This window comes from Micropterus salmoides, unplaced genomic scaffold (assembly GCF_014851395.1).
Source record: "Micropterus salmoides isolate LMB-PRFRI ecotype aquatic unplaced genomic scaffold, ASM1485139v1 Ms_hic_scaffold_3602, whole genome shotgun sequence".
NCBI classification, from domain to species: domain Eukaryota; kingdom Metazoa; phylum Chordata; class Actinopteri; order Centrarchiformes; family Centrarchidae; genus Micropterus; species Micropterus salmoides.
Genome location: NW_024042932.1, coordinates 6,172 through 19,091, shown reverse-complemented (window position 1 = coordinate 19,091; position 12,920 = coordinate 6,172). Strand labels below are relative to the sequence as shown.

The 12,920-nt window shown below is 40.7% G+C and overlaps 1 protein-coding gene across 1 annotated transcript; it reads left to right on the top strand.

Annotated features, from left to right (window-relative positions):
- The first annotated feature begins 82 nt into the window (after window positions 1-82).
- On the top strand, window positions 83-11,892 carry LOC119884643 (death domain-associated protein 6-like). The gene is made up of 3 exons (XM_038695019.1): window positions 83-160; window positions 5,916-6,215; window positions 11,600-11,892. The coding sequence occupies exons 1-3, from the start codon at window positions 121-123 to the stop codon at window positions 11,764-11,766; spliced, it is 507 nt and encodes a 168-aa protein (XP_038550947.1). The 5' UTR covers window positions 83-120; the 3' UTR covers window positions 11,767-11,892.
- The last annotated feature ends 1,028 nt before the right edge of the window (window positions 11,893-12,920 follow it).

Here is a 12,920-nt window from a genome sequence, read left to right as displayed (position 1 = left end):
CAGCCCCAGCGCCCAGGCCTTCTTCATGGCCCCGAGGAAGCTGTCGAGCCCGCCCTCCAACTGAGACATGAGCTGTGGGCCTGCACTTACTCCAACAGCAGCCTGTTGCCTTATTGCGAGATGTGCGAGTTCCCACGCTCTTCTTCTGGCAACAGCTCAGGTAGGATTAAGAACGAACTAAACAAAATAGATGATCTGATCCGTCACTCCTACTGTGTATGTTGTTGCACTTTTATCTTTATTAATTAACAACTGGATTCCATTAAGAAAAGGACAATAACTCATCTATTGCTTGAATTGAGCACCTGAAGCGGAAATCCATTCATTGCTTTATTTTCCTTCCTGTCAATATCAATCGCAACAGTCTGTTTGACATAATACTTTTGAACAGCATTACAGATTTCACCAGATGGAAGCTGATAGCGAAATGAGGCAGGCTTGCCAGAGTCTGAATAGCTCTGCTCGGAGAATATTGTCTGTCTCGTTCTCTCTCTCTCTCTCTCTGCAGATGACAAGGACACAGTATATCTCACCTGTCAGCTGGAGAGAGAGAGAGAGAGAGTGAACAGGCGCCTGCTATTGCTGCAAACGTCTTGCACGAAGTTTGGGAAAAGTTGAGCTGGCTCTGGCTGATATCTCTGACAGCCTATGATTGTATCTTGCAAAAGAGAGGGAGGGAAGTCGTTATGACCTGGCAGGCTGCAGGTCCATGCTCTTTAAATGTCTGAGAGGCATCAGCTCGAGATGACTTTAAAACATTATGCAGAAATTCACTGCGGTTTCAGCACCAGTGGTATTTAGGCAGCATTTGTTTTAGTGCCTCTTTTAAAGCAGGATGTTCCACTGAATTTTATGGTTGTATTGATATTAGTGTACTTGTAATTTAAAGTGAGGCTAACGTATATATCCACACGCTTGGATCCAACTTTGCTCTTGTTGTGTCTTATCCATTCTGACACAGCCTCCCACTGAGAATTAACTGAAGAAACTACTACAGGTGATGCAAAAAACACCTGAATCTCACAGGCAAGATGATTTCTTCAGCCATAAACACATATACTGTACAAATGCTTTATGACAACATTTGAATATATTAATATAATTTAATTTTTGTTTAATACATTCAATTTCTCACCTGTCTGCATTAATGACTCTCTAAGTCTCTTTATGCTTATATATCAGCTCAATTTAGTGTAAGTACAGAGTAAATGTTGGCTGTGCGGAAGGTTTGTTTGCAGCTCGGCCCATTGGAAGGGAGGATGGTGCACTTAAACACACAGTTCAAACAACCAGTACCTCAGCCTTTAAGCAGCACAAAAACACACACCCACACACAGAATTCACCCCCTATTTCATGCTCAGCTGCAGCAGATGCTTGATAACTATTCAGCAATCACACTCTCTTCTTTGTCACAAGCGCCACTCTGCATTCACAGCAGCAGGCTGTGTCAGCTCGGTAGACAGGGAATTTAACAACCTGCTAAATTTGTAAATGACAGACTGTGCTGAAAAATAACAACTATATTTATGGAGATATATCTCAGCTTGGCACTGCAGTCCTCAGCTCGTGGAAATGTAAGAAAATAATCAGGTCAGAGCCTATAGTGTGACATGAGAGATGTTATCCCTTCAAGAGCAACAATTCCTCACAATGACTGTAAAGAAAGTTGCGACACTGTGTCACAAGTTGTGTCAGCGGTATGACGTGCTGCAGAGAATCACAGAATACCGACGCATGATGCAGGATATCAGGGCTTCATATTTAAAGTAAAGGAACAGAAGAAGCATCAAAGGCATTTGGCTTTCACTGTCTGTGGATTTGTGCAGCATGGCAAAAATACAGCATGACAGCAGCTGTAGAGGAATAAAAGTCAGCATGCATGTACAATTAGGCGTTTGTACCAGAAAGTAACAGAATGAGATGCAAGAAATGAGAAGGAAAATAAAGATTTTTATGATTAGATGCAAAGTATTGAAGCTTGATGTGGGAAGGCTAGAAGCTGGTTACCAAACAGTGACAAATTGAGCCTTTGCTGAGCCCCATTCCCTTAGCTAGTGTTGCTTAATAAAGCCTGCCATTCTAGAGCTACGCATGCAGTTTGCAGTGATAACAGCGATAGATTTAGCACCAAAAATGCATACAAATGCTTACCTTCATTTTCTCACAGTAGTGAACAAAAGCAGCTTCTCATTTCTGGCCGAACGCCGTAGATTATGTCAGTGGAAATGACAACTGTTGCTTGCAGATCAGCTGTAGCTAGCTAGCGTTTGCTAATTAACACTAACTCTATGAGTTATTTGAAAAGTCCTCCTTCAGATGACGTTTTAATGTTTCCTCTTTTTAAAAGGAGAACCCTTTAAAAGGGTCTTAAATATGCACTTGAGGACCACATAAATGGTATGCAAATGTTAGCATTCTCACTAGTTGATTCAAAAAGTTAAAGACTCGTTCCTGCATTGCATTTACCTTTTTTATCTAAAAGAAAGAAAATGTTTCAGTATAAGAACTAACCCTACTCCATCTTAGGTAACAGGCTTGGCTGGAGTTGCCGCAAATAAAAAGCATGACATAGCCACTAACGTTAGCCTAGGCTGACCATATTTTTGTTTTCAAAAAAGGCAGGAGGCTGACGGACACCCACAGTGCGTAGAAGGTTTCAGCTGGGGGGATTCAAGTAATTGGTGGCAATGTGTACTGCAGAGGCTCTATCCACCTGGAGGAGGAACTAGTATAAGTTAGTCTATTAGTACAATATTACAACATTTGATGGTAGTATAATACTAATATAATTATAGGTTAAACTTTATTTGGCTTATGTCTGCCTACAGAGTGTTTAAAGTAGGTCTATTTGTAACATTTCAGCATTTCTGTCTTGTTGAGGTTTGATTAAGGCTAATATTAGCGTATTCATTATAATTCCAGATAATAGTATCATATATAGATTACCACTTGTATAATATTAATTCCAAAGACAGCAGTTTCATTATGGTATGTTGTTCTCATTCATTAAATATTTGTGCAAGAAAAATGGTCGACATGCGGGTTAGTCTCTAATTTGTTAATGCTAAGTGCTAACTTGTCAATAATCAGAACCATTCATGCAGAACAAGTTCAACATTTCGATAGTTTGCTGTAGAGCACCACCCAGCCTTTTTTAGTGGCCCGCCCCATCCAGGCTGTGAATGGTCGCTTCATGAAAAGTGAGCTACTATATGCACACGTTTTTGTGACTGTAGGTAATAAGCGAGTTAGTCCGGAATGCTAACGTCTAACCTAGCTTACGTTAGAGCAGATGGACAATACTATTTAATCCATCACTTACACTTCTGCTTTTGTGTTTTTGCCTTTTGAAATGATAAAAAAGACACCATCCTCTAAACCCTTTTACATATGGAGGATTGGTCTTACTAAAACACCACTTTGTGCTCTAAGCTACAATGAAACAACTGCTGTTGGGTTTTAGTGAAAGGGTAAAATATCGAAAGCCAGAGACATTTTGGTGGGAAGCTTTGGTTTTTTATAATGTAAAATATTTTTTTTTGATTCAGGTGATTTTTAATTGAGTTGACTTGGAATTTGTGTAGTTGGTCCTATTTGCTTCAACTGTTCCTCCATGGTGGCCATCGCTTCTCATATTTAACACAGGCGGTTATATCCCGTGTGGCAGGGAGGAGAGCTTACCAAATTCCAGGTGTTAAACAACAACAGCTTTCATTAATTCAACACAAATTGAATCACTGTTGCTGTGCTATATCGTCAGTAATCGAGAACTGTTTTTAATCAAACTGTCACGCATTATAACTTCCTTTATATGACAGGGTTTGGCATCTGAGGTGGGTTAGTCTGAACAGTTTCCTGAAGTTGATTTAGCACCAGGAAACAACAAGACAGCTTCTGCTGAACAGTTTTCAGGTTGGATCAGTGGTGTTGAGTTTCTGTGTTTGCAGCTTTTTCAGGCCGAGAGCGTGGGCACTGTTCAGTCCTTCAGCTCTTTCACCGATAGACCAGCAATTTGTCTCTCAGCACCTACTGTGAGAAATGTATACAGGAAGAGGGCAATTTGGTTATCTCCTGACTCTTTACGCCTCTCAGCTAGCACTCTATCCCTGCCCTGATTTTTTGCTTGTTTCTTCTTTTTTTTTTTTCTTTTTTACAGTTTTTTAGCATTTAACAGTCGAATCTTTAACTGTTTGATATATAGTATCTGAGGACCAAGTACTTTCCTCTCTTCTGTGATACTTCTTTGTCACAGGCTGCAGCAATTTCACCCCTGCAGACGGCAATAAAAGCTTTTCCTGTTTTATTCAACCACTGGAGTGTGTTATTTTTCATGTGAATTCTCATAAGCTTATGCCGCCGTTGGGTCATGCATAGGATCACATGCTTTTTGCGTGTGTTTGTGTGTAGTAGTATGTTTGTGTGCCTGGATTCAAGACTAAATTTTGGAACCTTATCAAGCCACTACAGACATAATGGGGCCCTGATTGGGGGGAAAACAGGGGGTTGACTGGTAAAGTCGAGGCACGGCCCTGTAGGATTTCCCTGTTAACATCTTCCTCGGTGGGGACAGCTTAACACAAATTGAGCCGTCTCTCCACGGTCTCGCTCGGCTTGTTAGCAAAGGGGGGCAGCGGTGGGGCCAGGAGCCCGGAGACTCAGATGACATTTGAGGGAGCTGACTAGAGGCTGGCCTTTTGAAGAAACAAGCCACAGAGAGGCAGGATCACTAATTAGCCGTCTGCGTCCCCGAGTCTCACAACTTACTGTCTTGTTAGATTTCACACCTAAGGTTCAACAAATAATGTGGAAGGATATGATTTAAATTTAACCAGGGAAGTAGGGAAAGGAAATTGTATAGCACTTCTCTTAAAGAAGTTCTGTTGAGGCGGAAGGTGGTTTTTATATTTGGCGATACATAATTGTCTTCTTGCCTTTAGCAGCTAATCTGTCTGTTCATTTTACCTTGATTTTAAACATCAGGACCACCAAACGCTCAGTTTACGAGGGGCAGAAGACGACTTAAAGTAACATTTTAAATAATTTGGCGTCTATGAATGGCATAATCCTTGCATCCATTAACATTTTTGTGGCTTAGATTTCTGCTTGACCTTCACAGAATTACCACATTTGATATGAATAAAAATATCACAAATGGTTTAAGAGTGGAAATGCAGAACAAGCTTGATCGCCGGGCCACAAGCTGCCGTGGAGACTATTCTTTAAAGCAAGAACTGCGGTTGGCATTCCGCCATTATCAGCTGTTTGAACACCCTTCACCGTGCCCGGCTGGAGCGCTGCACAGATGCACCAATTGCTGACAATTATTTTGTTTAGGTTTGATTGTGCATGATGCAGGCGGGCAATTAACAAAACTATGTGACACAAACATAATTCATTCTCCCGGAGCTGGTGTAAGGAGGGTGGCAGGTGTTCCATCTGCAGCTGACGTACATTGCTGACATGCTTTTGAGCATGAGCATCGACTAAAATGTCATCAGCAGTTAGTGGTCTGTATGTAGCAATAAGCCAACTACGTATAATGGATAATATATTGATTTTAAAATTGCATTTCTTTTACACTGTAAATTCTTCCTTGTAAAATGAGTTGGGTGTGTTTTATACATTCCACTACACGCCTGCTTGTGTCTCTCAATTTTACTCAATCACATCTTCTAAAATTGTCAGTAAAGGACTTATGATAGCTAATAACACCACTAATGAGCCATATTGAGTTTTACTTTCATGTCAGCAGTCATTTTGTCACACTGTCACACTCTTCAGATGATGGATATCTCGCCAGGGAATGAAACTCTTCAAAGTCTGATTACACAGTGCAACTCGGCCAATAAAGTAATCTTTATCTCTTCTCTCTCCCTCCTCATCCCCCCCCCACCTCCCTTCTCTGCTGGCTCAGAGCCACCCAGGCCTCAGCAACCTCCCTCATCCGAGCGGGACCAGGCATGCGTTGTCCTCTCCAGCTCCGACAGCGAGCCGGAGCTCAGCCGGGGAAAAGCCCAGCCTCCTAAATCGCACAAAGACAAACAGAGCGAGGAGGAGGAGGAGAGGGAGGAGGATGAGCTTCCGAAAGACAAACAGAAGCTAGGAGAAGCAGAGGAGGAGGACAAGCGGCAGCTCAAAGGCAAACAATCAGCGGGAGAGCGAGGCGACATCGTCGCTGGCGGTGGCGGCTGCCTCCACCCTGACCACACACAGGGTAATCCCACCTGCAATCTTCTCCTTTTCATATCTAGGGAAATTGGCTGGTGCCGCATTGTCACCTGCCCATATAATGCTGTTTAATATCACCACTTCAAATCAATAAGGGACTATATCTCATTCCATATGGGGCTAGGCATTATTATTCTTACTATTATTAGTATCTAGTTAGGGATATTGCCTGTTTCTGCCCTCAGGAAGCTACAGGAGATATTGAGCACAACCTGACTAATCTCTAGAATGCAGCTTGTTGAAACAGATACCTGCACCAAAATGCACAGGAGGTTCAGTTGCTGTCCAGCAGGCAACTGATGAGCTTCTGACTGGCTATTTTTTAATAAAGTGAGCCGTGGTCTAATTACATAAAAAAGTTCCTTTCCTGCACCAACTGGTTTCCCGGTCCATTTTGGTTATATGTGTACATGTCTGCAAGTCTCCGAGGGATGTGTAGAAACAAATTCCCAATTACACACTGTGTAATATTGCAAATTAAGACCTCGGTGTTCAAGTACATATGTCTCAAAGGGATACGCAAAGCAATAAATTGCGCTAATTACAAAGAACTAATTACACTGTGTGCAATATGAGGAGCTCTAAAAAAAATTGCCAGACTAGCAGAGTCTAAGAAAAGCCTGTGACCTGGGTGTTGCCTCTGAAAGCGTGCAGACATTTTGGGTTGGAGTTATTGAATGATGAAACGGAGCTGGTAGCAGTTCAGGGCTGTTTTTAAAGCTTCTTTGTAAGACACTTAACATAGGAAGGAATATTGCACAAGCCATTTAGGTTTTAACAGGCAAGCTATCAACCCCTATTACCCTTTAACATCCTCAGATCAGTGTGCAACAACTTGGCAGATTCCTTTCCTTTCAGAGACACACATACACACACTTTGACATCTATTAGTGGCCAGAGATAGTCGAGTGGTTAATTTCCCATCTCTGTAGCTACCTGTGCCCCCCACGGTCTGGAATTGAATCCCACTGCAGCGTCCCCTGCAGTGCCTTCACCTACTGCCCCCCCCATAGATGAGAAAAGGGCCCGCTTTCTTTAAAAAAAACAAAAAAACCCCACTTTTATTTAGACAGATTCTAGGGGAGAGATAAAAGCTTCAATGTCGATCAGAAATGGCAGCACTAAAGAGACGCTGCTGGATGCCACCTTGGCCCCCCACCTCCCCTTTGGACATGTACTGATGTCAAACTATCTGTCTGTCTCTCATTTATGTATCTATCCGTCCATCCACACTGTCTATCTGTCCATCTGTCTACCTGTCTGTCTGTCCCATTGGTGATTAGTCAGTTTGTTAGTCACGTGCCGTTGCCAGTCTGTCTCCTGCAGCGTGGGTTTAGTACGAAACACAGCGGTTGTCCAATAAAAGTGACCTATGGGGTCAGGAGCGGTGCCTAATGATTTTTCTCCACCTGCCTGTGGTTTTAGAAGGCAAACCGCAGAGCTGTCGGCGGCCCCCGCCTCTTGATTGCTCTGAGATTACTTTCCTCACAACACAGACAGGCAATCACTACTGCTCCTCTCGGTCTTTCTCCTTACTGTCTGTCGTTCCATCCATCTGCATGATCCAAACATTTGAACATGGATACACGTGTTTTTTTTCCCTTTGGATGTTAGTTCAAACGTTGCAGCAGCAGCTGCACCAAACCTCTTCATACTTGAAGGGCGCAGTTAGAATTTTTTTTATTTTGTTATATCTTTTGTTTCAATCCTGCAGAAGATGAGATGACTCAGTCCAATTAGGCATTGTTTTCTTTCTTTCGCAGTAAAATAACAGATAAATCCCTTGGGGTGTTTTGAAGGCACTGTTCATACTGTGTAAGTGACAGTCTAATAAGACGGCTTTGTAAGATGAATTGCCCCCATCGTATAAATGGCCCACTTAATGCAGCTGGCGCGTTCCGGCACTGCAAACAGGGGGGAAAAACTGCTTACAACAAATAGGTTGCACATTGCAGAGCTGCTAGGTTTCATTACAGAGGTAGAAGGACAGATAGATGAGATTTTGTGAAATGCTAGTGTCCTAAAAATGTTTTGGTTCTAGCTCTGCACAATGCTTCCCACCTGGTCGTCCCGTTTTTTTTTCAGACTCAAAGTGGCCCATTCCAGCTGAAGCCGGGGTGAGATCAGAGCAGCGTGTACCCAAACTGGGGGAAATTGCACCTATGAGGACGGCAAACATAAAAATGAAAGATATGGACATTGTACAGAATAGGTCAAAGAAAGGAATTCATTTATCAGGATGAGCTCACCTTGGAGCAAAAAGAGGTTTAACGTAAAATCGCAGCACAAATATTCAACGAATCAGTGGTGGGACAACCGTAAATTCATTTGTAATTCTCAAATTATTGCCATCTGTGTAGGAAGAGTTTCCTTTACGGTAGCTTAATAGCAATAAAGCAAAAACTGCAAAATATAAGAGATTGAAATGATAGAAAATAGAAATAAAACTCAATGTAACTTAACTTTAAATAGAAAGTCCACAGGGCAGTGTTTAATAAAATAGTAACTTTGCACATTAGAATTTCACATAGAAATCCTATAATATAAAATATAACTCTGTTATAGATCATATAGAGCTTCCCAACATCATACTGTATAAAGTAGTTAAATTATTGCCTCCTTATATGTCATCCTATAACATAGCATATAATAATGTAACACTGACGGGGCCATTTCCCATCTGAATGGATACTTAAAGTAATGTTATTATTTATAAAGTAAAGGATCTGAATGTCTTCCACCACTGTAAGTGAGTGAGATAGTGAAAAGGTGGAAACTTGAAAATAAAAAAATGCACAAATCGTGTCTTCAAAATGGAAATCACCAAAAGTCTCCCCCTCCACTCAAAAATGTGTTTTTCTTCTTGTTCCTAGAGTTGGATGTTTGAGCTTCACTGTGCAGAACGATGCATGTGCAGATTTTGACACCCAAAGGCTGTTTTCACATTCATCTGCTGAAAGTGGAGCGTTTCTCTGTGCTCAGTGAAAGTCAGATTTAAAGGGGCCGGCCTATGAGCGTGATTTATGTCATCACATATAGTTTGGAAGCCAGTTCTGATCGAATTTGCAGCTTATACAAGTGTGATGTAGAGACTTAATGAGCCAGAAGGAGTAGTACAATATCTACATTATATATAATGTAGATATCACAATTTTTTTGCAGAACAAATACATCAGACACACATTATTGTTCCAAGCAGACTATTTTTATATATGTTTTAAGACCTTTCTGGAGGGATCTTTAACTGTATTTTTCTGAAGTAGGTACATTAAGCCCCTAAAACATTGGCTTCAAATCTTAAGTTCTGTTTCTGTAACATCAAATGTTCATGGATAAATAGATGAAATTTAATTGAAGTTCAGAAAAAAAACAATGCATTATTTATTAAGAGTTAAATACTCAGTGAGAAAAGCTCAGAGAAAAAAAACAGGATTGAAAAATCTCTCCTTTAAAATAACCCAAACTGTTCAAACTTTGGCAGAAAGTTGTGTGTGTTAAGAAGGTGATAGGGAAAGTGTGTTTGCAGGGCCTTGAATATCTTAGTAATTTCAGGTCAAAATAGTTGTAATATGACTTTCTATCATATCGTAATACCATAATGTTAAAATTTTGCACCCATTGTCAAACATTCTGGCCCACCTTCAAAGCATGATGGGAGGGGTGTCTTTGTTCCAGCATGTTCCTCTGTCACTCAACCCTCTTAGTGTTTTAGTACAAAAGCTGATTCAGTCCGATAACCAACAGAGACCTGGTGCAGGTACGTGACAGCACCTGTTCAATGGAAACACTCTTGTTTCAGGCATCGGTCTGTCAGTATTTTCTCCCATTAGCAAGCCAAATGGACACACACACAGTCAAGGCAGACAAGTGGCCACGCGAAGTGATTTAAGGCAAGTATTATCAGAGTGTTATAGGTCATTGTCTAAATGAAGCGTGGTCGAGCAGCGGCGGTCTCATTTCCACCGCCTGACCTTTTCTTGCTAGATGCTGGCAGGATGAGCGAGCTACATAGCTGACACTAATGACCTGCTCTCTCTCTTCTCTTTCTCTTTTTCTCTCCATCTGTGACTGTCATTTTCTCTCTCTCTCTTTCTCTCTAGCTGCTCCATCCTGTCTTTCAGCAAATTCTTGAGCGAACTTGTGAGAAATAAATTGTGAGGTTTCTGTCAAAGAAATGGTCCTTCTTCGTTAACACAAGTTAAAGGAATAGTTCAGCATTTTGGCAAATATCCTTATTTGCTTTTTTTCCCCAAGAGTGATATGAGACTTATAGCAAACTTGTCTGTGTGTTACTGTGAGTATGGAGCTGGACTTAAGATGCGATCTAGATGTGATTAAAACTAGGCTAGCCACCTCCTGATTCCAGCTGTGTTCTAACACACAGACATGAGATTGATATCAATCTTCATATTGTACTCTCAAAGACAAAGCAAATATTATCCATAAATGAACTGTTCCTTTTATATCTTTCATCCAACACTTGTGAAATCTGATTTTAGTCTTTCATACAGCTCCAAGTATCGTTTACATTGTGAAAATTAAATTTTAATCTAACTTGTCAAGCAGCCATATTTCATGATTTCGGTTTTGCTTCTGAAAAATTTTACCCAACACCTTGTGTTGCACCAATCATCAAACCACAACATGACTGGCTGCCTTTGCTACTGGGTGTTGTAAATCAAAAATGAAACATAACTCGGGGTCTTTGTTTTGTTTTGTTTTTTTAACCTAACTTAAGTTAAGACCAAAAACCAGTATGAAATGTGAATGTTTAATCAGGTCCAATTTTGAGAGACCTCCTGCCTTTTAGTCCATGCTCAAAGGACAATAAAGATATTAATCATTTTAAACACTTTGATATGCTACACTTTGGTGTTAGAAAGTCATATTCATCTGTGCTGCAACGTTCTTCTTGGGTTTGTTCAAACTAATCGGCTCCTGCTGCTTTCAGAAACATAAAACAGGAAAGCAGTCAGCGTGTAGACCCCACATGTAGGTTGGTTGTTGTATCAAGTGGTGATAGGAAAAAAAGCAACATTTACTTTCATTCCTATTTATATCAAAATGTCAAAGATAATTACTTTTTTTTACATTTTCATTTCAGGTTCTATAATCAAATGTTTTAAATAAACTTAAATATGAGGTCATGTGGATGCATACACATTTGAATGATCTGCTACAAATGTCATATCTTCTCAATATTGTGCTCTGTGTAATAAATCTCAAACGCTGCTGGAGTTTAATGTCTCTGCTAGTCATTGCATCACCAGAGGAGCAAGCAGAGGTACCAATAAAGCTGTGGAAGCCAATGATGAGCCAATAATAAATACTCGGCGAGATATTAGTCAGCCTCTTCCTCTCTCCCTGCAGACCGGAGTGCAGCTTTGTGTCTGCATGCTGATGCTAATGACGATGATGAGGGCAATGATGGAGATGACGCCAGCACCGGCCATGCCGTCTACCCGGGCCTGCAGTTCTGCGCCAGCCAGTACACAGACCGCATATATCTTTACTCCAAGGTACCGCCGCCTGTGTGAGCGTTTGATTGTGCATATTGGATCACGGTTAGACTCAGCTCATAAGGGGACCAGAGATGTTTTACTAATGATTTTTTCCCCTGCTTCTTCTAATAGCGGCTGCAGGAGCACTGAATGGTGTTATCCCCTTTTCTTTAAATGTCTTTGCTCCTGCGGGCTCCTGTCATTTATAGGGTTCTTTCACATGCATTTGATGCAGACATTTTGACATGTCACAGTAGAAAAAGCACAAGTGTGAATAATGAAATGAATAAAGGCGGAATTCCAATTATCTGCTTCAGTTTTAGGGTCTTTTCCTGACACGTCAAAATGTCTGCAGTGAGAAAGGCCTATTGGGGCTGGAGTTTTAATGACACCACAACTGATTGTAGTCTCTTCCTTTTGCTTTGGTTTCTTTCTAAATTTCTTAAACTTGGTTTTTTTGTCCTGTCCAAAACGTTCCACTTGAATATTGCAAAGGTTAGTGCAAACAAGGAAACAAGCCATAATTCAATAAAAACTGTCAGACATAAAAATGTAAGTTGATGCACTGACTTGCAGTTTGTGATGCGTTTCAGCCACAAATACTGCTCTCAGGGCTAGTTAAGTAGTTTAATTACTCATCAACAGGTAGCGTTTTCATTGTAAATCATCAGCACCCTTCACGTCTCCTTTATTTAGTTATTTCTGCAGCTGTTTGAAGACGTGCAGTCTTAAGCTGTGCAGCTTTAACTGTCAGGAAACAGGGGCTTTTTTCACTTTCTAAATAAAAGCGTCTGATGTAATCATTTTTATTTCATGTCAAGGCAATAAGAAAAAGTAAAACTGAAAGGGCATGTAGAGTTTTGAGACCCACTTGATGTTTTGTTCCTTACCAGCTTGTCCCTGTCATATTCAACTGCACAGTGAATAAAACATAATTAATTACGTTTTTCTTCTTTCTTTTTTTTCTCATTGAGATCAAGCTATCTTTATCAAGATAGAGCTGCAAACAACAATACAGTAAAAAAAAAAAAAAAAATCCGAGACGTGCAGTTCCTAAGTGTCTGTTAATTAGCAAACAGGACAGATGTGAGAACATAGTTAGAGTGTAAGAAGGAATCGTGATTGACAGAGCTACAAATTATTCCAGTTAAAAGTGGCCTGGCAACGGAAACCAACTTAAACTATAACAA